This window comes from Nannobrachium achirus (assembly GCF_963921795.1).
Source record: "Nannobrachium achirus genome assembly, chromosome: 3".
In the NCBI taxonomy this organism is placed as follows: Eukaryota; Metazoa; Chordata; class Actinopteri; order Myctophiformes; family Myctophidae; genus Nannobrachium; species Nannobrachium achirus.
Window position 1 is genome coordinate 50,336,940 of NC_137812.1, and position 19,104 is coordinate 50,356,043.

The 19,104-nt window shown below is 45.3% G+C and overlaps 1 protein-coding gene across 2 annotated transcripts; it reads left to right on the forward strand.

Annotated features, from left to right (window-relative positions):
* Positions 1-10,894, forward strand: mmaa (metabolism of cobalamin associated A). 2 transcript variants are annotated; one of them, XM_080721603.1, is made up of 7 exons: positions 1-133; positions 414-828; positions 1,614-1,736; positions 3,773-3,943; positions 4,934-5,019; positions 6,545-6,694; positions 10,133-10,894. In XM_080721603.1, the coding sequence occupies exons 2-7, from the start codon at positions 441-443 to the stop codon at positions 10,433-10,435; spliced, it is 1,221 nt and encodes a 406-aa protein (XP_080577729.1). In that variant the 5' UTR covers positions 1-133; positions 414-440; the 3' UTR covers positions 10,436-10,894. The 2 variants fall into 2 exon arrangements, with proteins under 2 accessions (XP_080577729.1, XP_080577730.1); XM_080721604.1 differs by lacking the exon at positions 1-133 and having other exon boundaries at positions 301-828.
* Positions 10,895-19,104: the final 8,210 nt, after the last annotated feature.

A 19,104-nucleotide genomic window follows, 5' to 3' on the forward strand; every position in this document is an offset into this window, starting at 1 on the left:
GTGGTGGGAGGTCAACGTGAAGCCCATCCAAACACATAGATGTGCTCATTAAAATGTGTTAATTAATATGAAGTTTAGACTTACACGATATCTGAAGATGACACGACGCTAGAGGCGGATTTGACGCAGTTAGGTAAAGTGTCAGCGTGTGCTCCTCTCTCTAACCAGTCAATGTTATTGTGTGTAACTTTTACAGTTACAGGAGCAGTCTGTAACTAACTATGTTAACACCTGCTATGCATTTATTACTTGTCCTACATTTTCAAATACACAGCACGAGTCTCTAGATGAAACATATCAACGTAAGCTACTAGTTAGTGCTGGTTATGTACTCATGTAATCACTACCTTATTCCCTGAACGTTACACAACACCACCACATTGGGGTTTCATGCCATAATTCTCCTCCTTTAGACCTAGACGACCCGCTGTGAGTTATAAATGGGGCCTGGGACTGGTTTTGCTCTTCTCCGCCACGGGTCCTATCAATGCAAGCACCTGTCATTCCCTTCGACTACCAAGAAGACCCAATGCCTCCTCCTCACCTGTTGGCCTGGCCACAGCTGGCAGCACAGGAGGTCTGTTGGTGTGGAGGCAGCCCTCAGCCAGCACATACAGGACCTGAGCGCGCCTGAAACCAGGCTGCTGAATAAACTGTACGAAGGACTGATAGGCGGTCAGCGGGCCTCTCTGGCCGAGTCCATCACCCTGGTGGAGACCCAGCACCCCAGGAAGAAAGAGCTGTCCCAGGTGCTGTTACAGAGGGTGCTGGCCTACAGGAAGGAGCAGGAGGAGAGGAACCAAGGGAAGCCGCTGGCCTTCAGAGTAGGTCTGTACTGTACTGTAGTGTTTTTTGTTTGGTTTTGTCTCTTGCTAACATGTGCAGGGGCAGTAGTGGCTCAGGAGGTAGAGCGGGTGCTTGGGAACCGGAAGGTTCCCAGTTTGATCCCAGGCTCTCCCAGAGTATGTGTTGAAGTGCCCTTGAGCAAGACAAATGAACGCCTAATTGCTCCCGATGAGCAGGTTGGTGCCTTGCATGGTTACCTCCGCCATCGGTGTATGAATGTGTTGCGTGAATGGGTGAATGTAACAATGCACGATCATTGTAAAGCAGTGTTTCTCAACCTTTTCAGGCCGTGACCCCTAACTAGGGACCCCCCATTCTACGAGGACTAAGAATTGATGCATTAGGTCTACATTTTGTATAAAACGGTTCTATTGTGAAAATAGCTGATCTACATGGATCGGCTCTTTTCACAATTTCTGCATCTAATATTTGGCAATTTGGCCAATTTTTAATTTGTCATTTTAGAGGTATTAAAAAGTCCTTAAATTGTCACTTTAGTAATGTGCAGATAGATACCCTCTATACACTAAACTTTATGTTGGTTTGTTTACTGTTGAGAGAGAAAACAATGTTGCACATTAAGCTAATCATCTTGGGACCCCCCAAAATAAGGTGAGGACCCCCCTGGGGGTCCCTACCCACAGGTTGAGAACCACTGTTGTAAAGCACCTTGGAGAAAGGCGCTATATAAATGCACCATTTATTTGTATACTAGGCTCACTCGGCTGTGCATTTAGTTTGAGCTGTGTGCTGATTGTTTGTTCCAGGTCTGTCTGGTCCACCGGGAGCAGGGAAGTCTTCTTTCATCGAGGTGGTGGGGAAGATGTTGACTGGACGAGGACACAAAGTGTCAGTGCTGGCTGTGGACCCCTCCTCCTGCACCACAGGAGGTAGCTTTCACATCATCACCAACATGATGTTAATGTTGTCTTTGGCAACTGTATGTTCATTGGATATTTTCAGTGGCAAAGATCAATGTTATCTTTATGGGAAGGACATATACAGTATGTGAACACTATATGTGATGATGCTATTCCTTATAGGAGCACTCTTACAGTAATGCACAGGTTATTTCTTTTTTGCAAGGCTTACTTTGAATTTAGTGCAACTTTCACAATATTTCTTGTACATGCAATGCACTTTTTTAAAGTATATATTAGACAATTAAGACAAAGGAGAAATCTAGGACAGATGTAGCAAGGAACAGAAATCAAGCAATGAAGAAAATAAAGAAAATAAGAAATGCACATCAGAAACAAATACATTAGTATAATGGGATACTGACCATTATCACAAAGGAGTCATGGACATATGTAGCAAGTAACAAATAACAAACAATGAAAAACGAATAAATCGGAAATGCACATCAGAAACAAATACATAAGATAATAACAGGGTATTGACTTCACCTTAATATATAAAGCAAAGCAGTTGATAGTGACACTCACACAAAGCCACGGTGGACTCCAGGGCAGAGGGCAGCTGTGATGAGGGAGGGATGTCGCTAGAAGTGATGGATGAAGGAGAGCGAGTCAAAGGTGGATTTCCAATATGAAGACAGTGAGTTGCAAGACAAATACGTATGAAGCTGATGATAGTGGAGCACAGTGGAGGTCGATACGATACACCAGGGGTGCCCACACTTTTTTGACGTGTGATCTACTTTTAAAATGACTAGCTCAACATGATCTACCCATCCAAAATGTTTTAGCTGGGGGCCTGAGGGGGGCTTTGGAATAGCAGCACTGGCGTTACATTTTAGACACACACTTACTGTAAGGGGGAAATAAATGGGAAATACTGGGGGAAATGTCTTCATCCCATACTGTATGGAAGTGGTAGGTTTTTGGGTTCTTTGTAATGCAACTGACTCTTGAACAAAGCATTGCATTGGAGGTTTGCCTACTTGAAGGGAGCTGACAGGCCCTTCTTGATGTCATATTGACATAAATTTTATATTTTAATTATATCTTTTTAGATGCATGTCATGTGGTCTACCTGCACACCCTTGGTGATCTACTGGTAGATCACGATCTACCTTTTGGGCACCCCTATACACTATACAAGCAAGTTTGCACTTAGACAAGCACACCCTGTGGACAAACTTGCACTGCAAAATGCGTCAATGGGCAATCAAGCAAACTGTATATAGATGAGTGGAGCCTGTCTAGAAGTAGAGACATGCCTTACATGTGTCTAACTCGAATCCTTGGAGGCTTGGAGTGAGGACAGGCTGTGAGGACAGGCTGCAGCAGCATACCTTACAGATGGTGCCTTTAACACTAAAGTCGGGATTTCAAATCCGACCGCCGAGTGCTTTTCCCGACTTAAGTCAGGATATAACGTTTACTATTGTAAACCGTAGTCTGCGGTCTGTGGCACACGGCACTGAAGCAAAAACTCAAATCCCCATAATCCATCGGGAGAAAACGGAATCAGGAAGTGTAATCCACCTTTGGAAGCAATGGAATGAACGGCAAGAAAATGGCTTTATCTCGGAATCTATCTCCAGGTCGCGTTCTTGTTTAAAACTACAGACCATAAAAAAGCACGGATGGCTGCGGTTTTAATTTTTCTTTACCGGGCAAAAGAATGTAATCGGATTACTTCCGGGACTTCTGGGTAAAAACACTGAAAAGCTCCGGCAGAAGAATTACAATTAATTAATTACCTGGCAAACACTGTGTTAATGAAGGGATTTCCTTTTTCTTTTCTAATGGGGATCTTTAATCGTTTACATACAAACTGCAATTTGTAAATATCCAAAGAACGGAGTCCTAGGTAGATTCAGTGCACTCAATTTCAATGTATAGTAACATTATAATTAACACATATAACATTGTAATTAAAAGCATGAAATAAATGATGTAATGCCATTTTGCTGTCTTTATTGATTGATTGATATAAATGACTCTTCTCCATCCAGGCTCTCTGATGGGAGATAAAACTCGTATGACAGAGCTGTCCAGGGACATGAGCGCTTTCATCAGACCATCACCGACCTCTGGAACTCTAGGCGGTGTCACCAGAACCACTAACGAGGCCATCGTCCTCTGTGAGGGGGGCGGCTATGACATAGTTCTTGTAGAGACTGTAGGTAAGACTATCTGGTACCCCAAGTGGTTGCTTGGGTTGCACAAAACACATGCTCACAACAAAAATATTCAGAGAATGTAAGAGACATGACATCCTACTTAATAAACGACTGAATGTCTGTCTGTCAGATGCCTGTCTGATATACCCGCATGCTGACATTACTGACCTAAACATTGCCCAAATTTGGAGATAGCTGACATCACTGATACCACCGCCTGTACTGCGCATGTGTCACCGCCTTGGTAACAGCCGCATGCTAAAACAGTGCCCAAATTTGGAGAATACTGACATCACTAATACGTCTGGGTTCTCCAACAATACTTCTGAGACTCCGACATTAAATCCCTCACATACTGTGTGTGCACACCCCATAACCCAAACTCTGCACGTAATTCGGAGCACATATGTTGAACGGGCAAGGACTAGTTAAATTAATTTGTAAAGGAGCACTTGACCCATTTCAACCACATCTAACTGGTCCTCATCAATGCTCTGTGTCTGCATCTCATTGGTGGGCTATGGACAGTTCAGGAATCTTACCAATGACACCATCAATGGGGATTCCAAGCTAATGGCAACTACAGCCTTTCTCTTCCTGGAAAGTTGGCATATTGAAATAGAAGCCATTGTTTTTGCATTAATAACACACTGGTTTCTGAACTGTCCACAGCTGTCCTCTGAGACAGAAATGGTGTCATCCTAAGATGAGATATATCATGACTCATGAGCATTAGTGAGGAGTCAGGAGGATCAATTATATGAAGATATGTTTGAAAAAGGGGCGATGTGGTCCTTTTTATTTATTTTAAACATTCATAATATAAAGTAAAGTGTGGGAAATTATCTAGACAGTGGGCATAGTAACAATAAAATAAAACAAATGTCAGCTAGATTAAATCCTGTGATTAAGAATAATGGCCACACTGTCAACAGAACAGTGTTACCTGGCCTAACTTCTGATGAATCTGAAGCCATGGGTTGTGTTTTCCAGGTGTGGGTCAGTCAGAATTTGCTGTGGCTGACATGGTGGACATGTTTGTTCTGCTTATCCCACCAGCAGGGGGCGACGAACTACAGGTCAGTGAAAAACAGTGGCATGCCAGCCAGATTCCTTTGACTTTTGTGTTAGACATTTAGCTGATGCTTTCATCCAGAGCAGTGGTTCTCAAACATATAGGACCCCCATAACAGACCTGTAAGAGTCCATTTGAAACCCCCTCAAGGAACTCAGATTGTCCTCCTTTTTTCAGTACAAGACAGCTTCAACCATAATACAATATAGACTTTTTAATAAGACAACACTCTAACAACAATTTGACAATGGGATGCAAAGCTTTATTCAAGATATTCCAGGGGGTTCACACATAAAACAGAGAATGTTTTTTCTCTGCCAATTTTTTATATTTTTGCCAGACCCATGAAATGGGTAGGCCTACATAAGCAGATGTCGGTCTGTCCTGTTTTTCTCCATAGATGGTCATGATGATGACATGAGGGAGGGATAGACCGACAGACAAAGCCTTCATGTCATCACAATGACATGAGGGGGGGACAGACCGACAGACAAAGCAAAAGGCTTTGTCTGTCGGTCTGTCCCTCCCTCTTTTCTCCATATTTGGTCACAATGATGTCACAAATGATGATGACATGAGGGAGGGACAGACAGCCTATAAAGGGACAGACAGCCTATAAATGTACCATTAAATTTATAGGCCCAGAGGGTTGGCAGAACCGGGGTCTGGCACAACCAGGTTGACCTGGTCTAGTTTATATATATACATTTTATTCCACAAATTATTCACACAGTTAACAAATTGCATACGTCATAGTTACAGCATGCCTCAACATCTGAATGGTAAATTACATTAAGTAAATAGGTAAGTACATTCTAGCAATCTCTGCCAATTTCATGGGGGAAATAAAACAGAGCATGCGCTTTGCACATCAAAATGCACAGAACCTTATATTTACTGAGGGTGGTTCCGTTATGGTTTCATCTGTCATATTATATTAATGTATGAGTGACTTCTAGCTGTATCTAGGCAACTATATACAGTACATCTATACATGAGATCTGTAACACATTTTCCAGGTTAAGTGTGGGTGGGCGGGGGGTCACTCAGTCTAGCGGTTTTGTACGCATAATTTAGCTACCACACGTACAAATGAATTACTCTATACAGGATACTTATTTATTTTCCATTGGGTATTTATGTTACAGATATTTTTAAAGCATCAAACATACTAAGCGACAGTTAATCCACATGGGAACAGCGTGGCTCCAATGTGGATCTCAAATTTCATGCGGCCATCCTTTGACATCTGTCATCTATGACATCAGTCGTCCATGACTCTGAATGGACTCAAAATTTGGGAAGTCAGATCAGTCAGCAGCATGGCATTTTGTCATCTCTGTAAACTGCCATACTGCCAGTAAACAGTAGCTCTAACCATCCACCATCTAATAAACTCATTGACTCAACAGTAGAAACGAAGAGAAACGATTTCTCCATCTGTTTCTCCATTCACAGTGCCCTTAGTCGGCAAGAGTCTAGACATGTGATTTGTGTACAGTAACTGACCGAGCCCTCTGGCTCTGCAGGGCATCAAACGGGGCATCATAGAGATGGCCGACCTGGTGGTGGTGACCAAGTCTGATGGAGACCTGGTGGTGCCAGCACGCCGGATCCAGGCCGAGTACACCAGTGCTCTCAAACTGCTCAGGAAGAAATCCATGACCTGGAAACCAAAGGTGTGTGTGTGTGTGTGTGTGTGTGTGTGTGTGTGTGTGTGTGTGTGTGTGTGTGTGTGTGTGTGTGTGTGTGTGTGTGTGTGTGTGTGTGTGTGTGTGTGTGTGTGTGTGTGTGTGTGTGTGTGTGTGTCAACCTTTTACATTCTGCGTTTGCTCTGACTTTTGGATCCCATCTCCTGAAAAGGAGAGGTTAAGATCCCTTAGCCTGTGGAGGTGGTCGCCTGGTCGGCTGCAGTATCCAATAGCTACAGATTTCAGTTCATATGTCAAAGATCGTCCACAAATGATCCACTTGTGTGTCCAAGAAGCTCCTCTCTTCTCGGGGAGCCTCCTCTCACAACAAGCACATTTCAAATTGAAACGAGTTGAGATTGTTCCAGTATACCGTCATCTCTCCAGTTTTTCTTTGCTTGGCTTTGCTTCCTTCCCATAAAAACGTAATCAATACGCCCAATAGCTTGTCGTGAATTCTGCAGACAGTGACCTGCTGGATATGCACATGGGCTCAGACATTACACTAATTATTAGGGTTGCAATAGTGTAATGTTTGTCATTTTCTAAAATAGCAGTGCATTGCATCATGCCCCATTGTGAGCTTGTCGATTTGCTATTTTTGCCATCTTTATGCAACACTTGTAAGACAAAGTATAAAACAGGAATTGTCAGACTAATTGATTTAGTCTATTTAAAAAAATCTATTCGATTTAATTTTTGTTCATTAATATATAAAAAATAAAATGAATGATAAATGCCCATGCTTCTCGACTATTCGATTAATTGAAAAAGGAATCCACAGAATAATTGCTAGGAAAATAATTGATAGTTGCAGCCCAACACATTTTTCACTAGGGAGCTGGCAGTGTCAAGTCTGGTTGCATGTCTGGTCTATTTGATTCGTACATATGCATTTTCACATACAGCCCCTCTGGCTAATGTCTAGATAAGTTCATGGTCACGGTACGAAGTATGTGTGAAAGCAGCTAGATTGAGAGATAGAGAGTGTGTAATAGACATGGAAAGGGAGTCTTTATGTTTAGATGTGTGGGCGAGAGAGAGTGCCTTTTCATGTGAGGAGCATATGTGTCTGTGAAACCTTGAGGGGCAGGTGGAGGGTTGGAGGTTATACTAAATGGTAAAAAAAATGGTAAGATTCAAATTGATTGAGAACATTGAAAGTGTTTGTCAGTTGACATCTCAACTGAGTTCAGCATCGTACATGCTGGGCTGTACTCAAATGAGTCTGTCCTTAAAAGGAAAAAAGCATACTGTATATCGTTGTTGTCGGGCGGAAACCTCGTATCTCCAAGTTTCAAATGTGTACGTTCTTTCGCAAAGTAAAGCCCTGCTTCATCATACAAGGCCGTCGCACAAAAGTAATGAAAACAGCATATCTACAAGCACACAACGCCTCGCGGTGCGAGGCGTTGTGTGCTTGTAGATCAGCTGTTTTCACTAGTTTAAATCATTTTTAAAATGATAAACGCAAAACGAACGGTTTTGGACATACAAGGTTTTCACCCGACAACGACGATATGCGCGTGCACACAGACACACACTGTCAACCGACCCCAACAAGACAACCCATGGAGAGGTCAGCTGATCCGGGGGGGGGGGGGGGGGGGGGGGTTGGTGATGTCATAGCCTCACAGAATCAGTGCTGCAGTGTCTCCTCACGCCTGCCTCCCTCCCTCCCTCCCCGCTCTCTTGCTAGCCTCGCTGGCCTTGTCCCTTTGTCTCCCCGGTCCAATGCAGCATCTGCCCACCTGGCAGGCGGCCAAAACAGCGACCACCCTCCCCTCCCCCAGTCCCCCAGTCCCCTAGCTCCAACCCATCCAACCCCTCACCACCACCACCACTGCTCTGAATGCTGCTGCTGTGTCATGCATTTTCCTGATTACAAGCCCACACACTCTGAATAAAAGCCTGATCTTTCTCTCTCTCTCTCTCTCTCCCGTTGTCTTGCACTCTTGTTCCCATCTTGTTTCTGTTTCTTCTCTCTCTTCTTTCTTTCTCTCTCTCCATCCCTGTACTCTAACTGGTTGCCCTGCCTCGCTCTATTGGTTAGGCCTAACACATCCCTAAATAAGCCTCCATCTCTTTTTCTTCTCTTCTCAGTCTCTTTTCATATCGCCTATTTTCTCTCTTACGCTTGATTTTTGTACTTAACTTTCTTGCTGTGTCTGTTGATTATGTCGAATGCTGTTTTATGAGCTCCCTTTGTCTTTCCTCTCTGGTTAGTCTGCCTTCATCTTTCGATTTCATCCATCCTTAAATTGATCTCAATGTTTTGGAATCTTAGGTAGTTGGAAGTACATTTTTATGAATCCAACTCAAGTGTCTCTTTCAGGAGAGATTTAGGCTAAACAATGGCTTGACTTGTATGATCAAGATGTTATAGAGTCAAAGAGAAACCCTTCTGGCTGTATGATAGGTGGCTGTTAGTATTAGATTTCAGCTTAATGTCATCTGTTAAATACGCAAACAAAATAATGCAGTAGCTGTTCTAGAATAAGGCCAGGTGTCAACAGAACTTTGGGGTGGCCTTGTTGTGTAATGATTTCTTTTGAACTACAATTCTATCAAGACAAAATGATTACTTTTCAATATACCGCTACTAAAGACAGCAGTACGCTGCGAGATCTAGCTGTGCCTCTAGCGCCACGTCTCAGTGTAATGCATTAAGCTGAGTGATTTAATTGTCCTGAGGGCAGTCCCATTTTTTCAAACTGAGACTTCTTAAATAAGGATTTATTTCATGTTGCAATCCAACCCAAGAGGGCATTCTTCACTGTTATACTGGGATATGGGACTGTAGCAATGTAACAAAGCACAGCCGACTGCTGTCGACATCATCAAAGTACATCTAGTTAGAACTTAGAACTCTAAACTCTAGAATTCTAAATCGTGAATAGCCTTTATATAATAGTTAACCAATGCATAGTTATTGATGAAAATGTTTATTTCGAGTTATTGTAGTAATAGTATACATATGGTACATAAAATCACAAAAATCTCAAGTAATAATGCTTAATTAACTAGCTTCCTTGGACTGGTACATTATTTGGTCAACTTTTGTGGAGACATTACAGACCAATCCTGTTCTAGACGGCTGGCCTCTTAAGTGCCACAAAAAAACAGAGAGCAAGCACAACCTCCACGTAAAGTTACCCCGCCCCCTTAAACTCAAGTGGTTAAAGTGACCGAAATTTCGCACGTTCAATTTTCCTTGCCGCCATCTGTCCCATCGAATTGTCCTTTGTCATGAAGCCTCATCTTTTAAAATCAATCCAAGCCACCATGCATTATAACTTCAGGGATATTCCTAAAATGTAATTCCATACTACCCAGGCTAACATCTTGGCATAAGATTTACCCAATACATTTTTCCATGCGCACGTTACCTATTAAATCGCAAATACTATATCCCCACCCAACCAGGTGGTGCGAGTGTCCTCTCAGACTGGAGAGGGCATCCCTGAGCTGTGGGCCAAGATGGAGTCCTATCGGGACACCATGCTGGACAGCGGGGAGCTGCAGCGCCGCCGCAGGGCCCAGCACAAAGTGTGGATGTGGAGTCTGATCCAGGAGAGTGTCCTGCAACACTTCCAGAACCACCCCGCGGTCAGAGGAGAGCTGCCCCACTTGGAGGACAGGGTCACCAGGGGAGCCATCTCCCCAGGACTGGCCGCTGACTTGCTGCTCAAAGCCTTCTCATCTTCATCGTCGTCTTCATCATCATAGTTTGGACTGTCCCCAAGGGAGCCTCTTCCTGAGGCCTGGCCGATGACCTATCAGCATCATCATCTTCTTCATAGTTGGCACAGGGACCAATGCACTTCTGAAGAGTGAGGGGCCTACTGGTGCCTGGTATTGGATCCGTGCCTCTACTGTCAAGTTCGTCTGAAGGGCGATTTCAACATTTTTGGCCCATCATTAGTGTGTTAATGAAATTAAAATACGAAAGTCGGACCCAGTACCTGAACACAGTACTGTAGCTTGTTTGAAGCTGTACGAGGCTTCAGCCTTTTATTTGGGATTTAAAGAATCCCGTTGGCACAAAGTCTCTGAATCAAACTTGTTTACTCCAAATTTAAAGAACGGCCACATCATTGGCCAGTATTCAGTTCTCACATACTGCAGGGGAATTGGACAATATAGACTGCAGACTATAAGATGTACTTTCATATGAATAAGAATCTATCAATTGACAACACAAATGTTAAATATATTTGTATATATATATATATATATATATATATATATATATATATATATATATATATATATATATATATATATTTCATGTCTAATATTTTATATAACTATATTATAGACTATCAGACAGGTATTTGTCTTTGCCCAAGTATGGTGGCCGTATCTTAGTGGATAGAGAGACCATCTGGTAATCATTTTGGGAGGATCTCTGACCTCTGATGTTTGAGCAACACATACTGTACAGTCATAACTGAACACTACAATTTTGACTCTGTGTTGGTTAACCACTAACCAGTTGGTTGATACCCACATATGGGTCATGATATGTTCTGACAGGGTTGCAAGCAAAGAAATAAACATTTACACACACACACAAAATGCAAATAGTTGTGTCCTGATTTAATGGCCGGTACAAGCTTTTGCATTCTATTAGTATGCTTTTATTTAATAGCTTGAACAGACTATTTATTTTGTGGTTGTTGGAATTTTCATTACATATTATTTGTGTAATATACTTTAGCTTGAGATTAATATGAAATATTATGCCCATGAGTTCTCTTTTGGGCCGTTTGGCATTTATTGTCTAGTTTCTTCAGATGTTTCATTGATAGTTATTTGTGGAGGCAAGACAGAAATCCTCTGACAAGGTTTGGTTTTTCAGTGTCTTCTATTTCTGGCATATGGCTGCATCTTCATTAAATGTAGTTGGAATAGAGCCAAGTGATGGTATAGTCGCAGTCGGTCATGTCTGCACTTGTGTGTACCTCGACTAGTGCAGGATAGAATCATGCCACAACTATCTGTCGTGCTGTCTCTCTCTCAGCAGTCCTCTACCTCCAAAGCTGTAAAAAGAAAAAACATGACCGCTGTCCTTCAATGAAAAATATGACCAGAATTGCCTTTAATATACATTTAGCTCCTCTTAACCACTAGAGGTCTCCCAAACTCCACTCTCTTATCCTTTTGGCACATTATCATAATGACAGGTCTTAACCAGGCTGTCTCTCCCTCCCCTAGGTACTCCCAGACATTTTTCCATTTTGGGTGTTTGATAGGTGCCAGCGGGTCAAAGACACTGGACCATCAGTAACTCACGCCCTGCCAGTCAGCCCATACTGTAATCCTTATCCTGTGGGTCAATATTGGGGTATTGGGGTATTCTTAGGCCTCACTGATGTGCACAATTTGAAAAGATACATTGTACTGCTGCAGGGCAATCTTAGGGTGGGGGTTAACTTTCAACCCCTACATAGGAACTGTACCCTGTTTCTTCCTGGCAAATACGATCTAAATACTAATCTGTGCCCCCCCTTAATGTTGGTCTGCTTTTGAAGCATAGAGAGAGAGAGAGAGAATGATCGAGATAGAGAGCTCCCCCTCTCTGCAGCTGGACTGGCTCCCGGGTCGCTGGTCGTTTGCTCCTGTCTGCGACGCGTACGGGAGGAAGAAGAAACACCCCTTGAATGCAGATGGATTCATTAGGTCTGAGCACCGCTCTTCTCCTCCATCACATTGACACACGCACGCACGCACACACAAATTGTACGGCTCTGGCTTTGAGAAGGGAACAGTGAGTTCTGCATCTGTGGACATTCTGCTCTCTCTCTCTCTCTCTCTCTCTCTCTCTCTCTCTCTCTCTCTCTTACACACACACACACACACACACACTGGCTCCAGTGTAAACACACATTCGGCTTCATCGAGGAAGAAAGATTAACTCAAATGCTGCCGTATCGTGTTCGGCCGTTTCAGCCCAAACACAGAAAGCCGTCCACATGTGTTTAGCATTTGGCTGGAGCTGGAGAATGTAAGCAGAGGGACAGAGACTGAAGCTTTGATGAGGTCGAGAGTTTCCCCCCCCCCTTTTTTCATGTTTAATGGAGACGAGAGCAGGGGGAGGGGGGTTTCCATTGACAGCCCCTGTTTGTGTCAGCAGCAGACCCTTAGTCCAAACGCTTCCCTGGCACAGCACAAACAAACGTTCTCTCTCTCTCTCTCTCTCTCCCTCACACTGTAGTAACTGGCGTCCAAAAGTCATCCCTCTTTCTTCCCCTCCCGTCTTGAAAACCTCAAAGGCTAGAGTGAACGCAGGACAAAGGGTTTGTTACGTTGTCGGTAAACAAAAGCCAGAGTGTCGTCGTCGGTGGATCATTCTTAATTTTGTGTGTGTGTGTGGAGGCAGGGTGGTTTCCGTCGGCCGTGTTACCGTTGTGATTTCTATCGTTGTCATCCACTCAGATCAGAGTGTGAGGGAAGTCTGACACTGAATGAAATGTCACAGGGGCCCTCCCACCACGCTGCTGATGGTGTGTGTGTGTGTGTGTCTGTTTGTACAGTGTGGTGGTCATGGTCTGGCGACCCACAAAGCCTCCACCCTCCCCTGTTGTGTTTGCTCTTCTCACCCCTCTCTCTCTCTCTCTCTCTCACACACACACACACACACACACACACACACACAGATAGGCCTGCCTTGTCTCTTACACATAACAGGCATAATCCCTCTCTCTTTATCTCTGCTTTTCCTCCTTTCTCTGTTCTTCATCCCTGGGAGGGGCGCAGACAGAAGAGCTGCTGTGTGTGTGTTCATGTTTACGCATGTACCTGTGTGTGTGTGTGTGTGTGTGTGTGTGTGTGTGTGTGTGTGTGTGTGTGTGTGTGTGTGTGTGTGTGTGTGTGTGTGTGTGTGTGTGTGTGTGTGTGTGTGTGTGTGTGTGTGTGTGTGTGTGTGTGTGTGTGTGTGTGTGTGTGTGTGTGTGTGTGTGTGTGTGTGTGTGCATTGTATGTACAGTATGTGTGTGCATCCATAGTGTACTGTATGTACACGTTGCGTACACACGTCATGTATGTCTACCTGTATAACTCCCTCATACAACCATTGTCCAGTTTGTGCTTCTGTCTTACATCAGCTGATCACATGCTTTCTGTGTCATCGTATGGGGTAATTCTATTTAACCTGGTGAATTCTGCTGGATAGTGCAGTCACAATGCCTCAGGGAGGCCAGGGTGTGTTTGAGCCTCGCTGCATTATTACCTACCTGAAGCAGGACCATTCTTTCACACTCTCTCTCATGCACAGACTACACACACACACACACACACGCACACACACACACACACACCCACGCAGGCAGGCGCACACTGTCAAACACATGTATGCATGCCACCCATACATATTTGTGTGTGTGCGTGTGCGTGCATGCGTGCGTGCGCGAGCAAAGCCACACACATTCTTCCTGTTTGCTACGTGTAATTTACTGTGCAGGCCCTGTAGGGTCCTGTGCTCTCGTGCAGCGCAGGAAGGCGTGAATAGAGCCCTGGCGCCAGTAATTGGACTTTAGAAGTGATTGGGGAACTTGATTGACCCCTGGTAATGGATTTGAGTGAATAATTATTTGTAGTTATGGTTGGAAGATGATATCAGGGGGAGAGAGAGAGAAAGAGAGAGAAAGAGAGGGATAGACATGGAGAGAGGGAGAATAACGTTCCCAATCCCGCCAGTGTGACTCACCCCTTGCTGCCGGAGCAGAATGCTGCCAGCACTCAATTAATGAAATCCAGCTGCTCGTATTCCCTGACCAACCATCCAAACCCCCCCATCACACACACACACACACACACACACACACACACACACACATACACACACATGCCCAGCGCCCCTCAAAAAACAGAAAACAACACATGCTGGAATACAGCGTTGATTTAACTCTGAGAGTGTACAAATGGAAGCACTGGGGTCTGGTCAGCGGAGGAATAAAAAAGGGTTATCTTTGTTACAACCTTGTCAACCCGTCACAATACTGATAATAAAATGTCCCCCTGCCAAACCCCCAGCCCTCGCCCGCTGCAGGTAGGAGACATTGATAGCTTCTGAATATTTATTATTTTCTTAAGTGCCCGAGGCGTGCGTTGAGCACTGCCCCCCTGGCGGCCATGTTAATGAGACCTCTCAAGATGGAAGCCAGCGCCTCCTCAGGACACAGAATGCAATCACCGGCTTATCCGCCAGCTTTAATTGGCTGGCCGTGCCTCCGCCGGCCCCTGGGTGAATTGGGCTCGGCGCTGGACTGTGGGCAAAGACAGATTCTGACCCTGAAAAGGCCTGTGGTAACGTCACACTGGGCGCAGATAAGGATTAGAGACAAAACAAAAGGCGAGAGGATGAGTGCCAGGTGGTTACTGCTGGCTAAAAGACAGGGGAGACAATTTAGTTATTTTTGTGTGTGTGTGTGTGTGTGTGTGTGTGTGTGTGTGTGTGTGTGTGTGTGTGTGTGTGTGTGTGTGTGTGTGTGTGTGTGTGTGTGTGTGTGTGTGTGTGTGTGTGTGTGTGTGTGTGTGTGTGTGTGTGTGTGTGTGTGTGTGTGTGTGTGTGTGTGCACTTTGTGCATGAATTTAAGGGCACCAAGATCAAGAAAGAGAATCAAGAATATGAAAAGGCACCAGTGAGCTCTCCTCCTCTGTCCTCTCCTCTCCTCCAGGGACGTGCTGGCCATTGGGAAAAGCGGGACAACTCCCGAACGGCCGGTTCATTCCCTGGCCGGTCCTGGCCGGCCATTAGGAAAAAATTAAAAAATAAAATGTCGGCCTTCCTTCCATTTTGGGGGCTGGACGGCCAACAAAGTAAATCATCACTGTCGGGCAGAAACCTCGTATCTCCAAGTTTCAAATGTATACATTTTTTCGCAAAGCAAAGCCCTGCTTCATCGTATAAGGCCGTTGCACAAAAGTAGTGAAAACAGCAGATCTACAAGCACACAACGCCTCGCGGTGCGAGGCCTTGTGTGCTTGTAGATCGGCTGTTTTCACTAGTTTAAATCATTTTTAAAATGATAAATACAAAACAAACGGTTTTGGACATACAAGATTTCCACCTGACAACGACGAAATATAACTCATGTACCGTAATTGGCCCACTGGCTTGTCACTTGTCATGATCTGAAATGGCAAATCTTTGAGTAGCAGCAGCTCTATAGCACGTAATGAGGGCCTCTACAACTCTTTTTCCTGGGCTGAATCAGGGGCCCAGCACGTCCCTGCTCTCCTCTGAGGCTCTGGCCCAGATAAGTGATATTCAACATCCTCCTCCTTACACCCTTATCTTGTCCTCTTTTCATTATTGTTCTCTCTCTCTGTGTCTCTCTGTGTCTCTCCCCCTCTCGTTCCTCATGTTGGCCACTTCCTCTCTTGTCTTGTTATACTACATTCCTCTTCTCTTTCCTGCTGCCTACATCCTCTCCCGCCTTCATCCTCCACTCCTTTTACCCCCAACCTCCATCTGCCTCGTCTTTCATCCCTTTTCTTCTTTGGTGTATCATCATCAGATGACCAGCTCACTGTCGTGTAGCCATGCCCTCGTCTCTGGTTCTACGTCAAAGAGGCTGGCTTCTTTAGGTGGTCTGTATGGGGTTCAGGTGGTCATTATATGTTCAGCTGTCTGCTCATATTTTTTTTACTTAAGTAAAAGTATAAATAACGCAATGTTACAAGTAAATGTCCGCAATTCAACGTTTAGTTGAGTAACAGTACAAAAGTATTGGTATCAAAATGTACTTAAAGTACCAAAAGTAAACATTTTCACCGCGCGGCAGCGCTTATAAATAGAACAGCGGCGGGCGAGGTGGAATACCCACACCTGCGCACATCTGACGCCGCCGGTGTGGGTTAATTCATTGAAAATATATAGGGCCGGCTGTTTTGACGCGCGCCTTCCGTGTCCGGTGTGTATTACCCTTTACGCACTTGACTCCATCTCCCGGGTCCCAGATGTAGTGATTTGTCGGAGGCCGGCCAAGGCGATTCCCGCTAGGACAACATGTGGAACGCAGGGTGGGCTTCAGGCTTCATTATTTGATGGCAACACGTTTTTTGTGTGGGTGTGTGGCCTTCTGCTTCAGGCTTCGCTGTGTATTTAGGAGAACGACCACAGCCTTTTTGGATTCGGCGAGGTGTCTACTTGTAAATAAGCGGCAAGACTTACCTGAGTTTCCTTTTACAGTAGAACTTGTACCAGTGAACTGTACTGTCATGAAACTACCTTTACCTATGCAATCTTCTAATAAATACTTCAATCAATCGTAGCCTAGGACCTCGAGCTTGGTGGTGGCGATGCCTTCGACGTTGAGCTGTAGCACTGACAGGCCCTGGCCCTCGATGGTCGAGACTTCCGCCTGTCTTGTCCTTGGCCTACCAGCTAGACGATTGTGTGACGACATCAGTTTCACAAGATGGTCTTGCACCAGCTCTCGTCGTCTTCCCCTTTTCATCTCTCTCTCCATCCCCCTTTCCTGTCACTCAACTCTTCCCTCCCCGTTTTCCTCTTCCTCTTATTCACTCTGTCTGCCCTCCTTCTCTACTTGCTTTTCCCCTTCTCCTGTTGCTGTTTACCTCTGCTCTTTCTCTCTCTCTCTCTCTCTCTCTCTCTCTCTCTCTCTCCCTTCGTCTACCTCTCCACCGTTTAATTTTTTTTCTGGTTATTATGTGTGTGTGGCCAGTCGCCTGGGCATCCTGCTGCACTGGGGGCCTCTCACGCAGACAGACAGACAGACAGACAGACAGACAGGGCTGTGTTATGACAGCTAACATTGAGACATAAACTCTCTCTCCTCAGCTACATGTGGAGGTCATGCTGTCAGAACCTGTCTACAGTTACACCACTGTACCCACACGCACACACACGCACACACACACACACACACACACACACACACACACACACACACACACACACACACACACACACACACACACACACACACAGTAGACAGACATGCACAATAAATACAAAACCAAACATTATTGCACGCACATATAGAAATATACTGTATGTGGATAAACCTGAAAAACGGAATTACACACAGCACTATACATGCATACAACCTCCAAAATACACACACACACACACACACACACACACACACACACACACACACACACACACACACACACACAGCTCTAGTATGTGTGTGTGGATAACTGGCACATGGACCCAGCCCCCCCCCCCCCTCCCCTGCCACAACACCCCAGACTCAGCAAAATGAAGCCATGAAGAGGAGTAGACACCAGCAGCACCCTTTACCCCACTCTGCTCACACAACACTGTTTCTTTTCATTTTTTTTCTTTTTAAATCTCTTCTTGTAAAGGCCTTATGTGATGCTCAAATGAATGAGCTGCTTTTTAGAGCCTTGGCAACCACTAGGAACGCTGTTACTGGTTCCTGTTTGGGGCCGAGGTTGAGGTGTGTGCGTGCGTGCGAGCGTGCGTGCGTGCGAGCGAGAGTTTGTGCGTGCGTGCGTGCGTGCGTGCGAGCGAGAGTTTGTGTGGAGGGGCAGTGGCTGTTAACTACCAGTGCCAGACTCTCCCACCCTCCCCTACTGGTGTTAACGACTGCTCACTGTGTCTACCCTGAGGGGCAGACAGTACACTCACACACAGCACCGTGTGTCCATCCGGCCAATAAACAACAACAGAAATATATGCTCTATCTCGTCTCTTCTTTCTGGTCCCATAGTCTTTGGCGGATGTTAGAAGGCGATAGCCGTGTTACAATTGAATACATCCATAACAGCAACTTTAGCCAGCAGACAAAATCCTATCCATGGTATGGTCACATTTCTCTCCAACTGTCCTGTATCAGCTTGTGAACGGGGCCAGAGTGGCAGTGTTCAGTGAGGTTCAGTGTAACGATGAGAACGGGTCATTCTCCGCCCGACCGAACACACTCTGCCCCGCCCCACCCAGGACAAGATGGCAGCACCCCTGGTAGTCCATCAGCAGTTGTTGTTGCCCTGGCATGTTCCTGGCTCTCTTTGCTGGTCTGGGGGCAGTGCCCCCGCCATACCGAGGCCCTGCGAGAGGGCCGAAGGGGCCTCCGGCCTTTGGGTTTGTCACGCCAGGTCGGTTGACATTTCGAGAAGCCATGCCAGAACTCTGTGGGCACGCCGTTTCGCCTCAGCCCGGACAAGCGGTGTGGGAGCAGACAAGTGGACTCAGGCAGATGGGCGGGCTCCGGTGCCAACCTGCGCTGGACCGTACCGGGGCCACTGGCCTGGCAACTGTCAACCAGTCCAGCCAGACATGAGCGCTTGCTGGCAGGGGCGTCACAAGGGGGGGGGAGTGGGACTGAGTTACTAGGGCCCAAGGTGGAGGGGCCTGGAATTATTTTATACTTTAGCTATTTTTGAAAAGTCGTGAAAAT

What these genes read in the sequence shown, in the direction of transcription:
- mmaa (XM_080721603.1), top strand. Translation starts at nt 441, where the DNA reads ATGGGGCCTGGGACTGGTTTTGCTCTTCTCCGCCACGGGTCCTATCAA. An exon ending in GCCGCTGGCCTTCAGAGTAG is followed by an intron (nt 829 to 1,613) that starts GTCTGTACTGTA and finishes TGTTTGTTCCAG; the next exon opens with GTCTGTCTGGTCCACCGGGA. An exon ending in CAGGGGGCGACGAACTACAG is followed by an intron (nt 5,020 to 6,544) that starts GTCAGTGAAAAA and finishes CTGGCTCTGCAG; the next exon opens with GGCATCAAACGGGGCATCAT.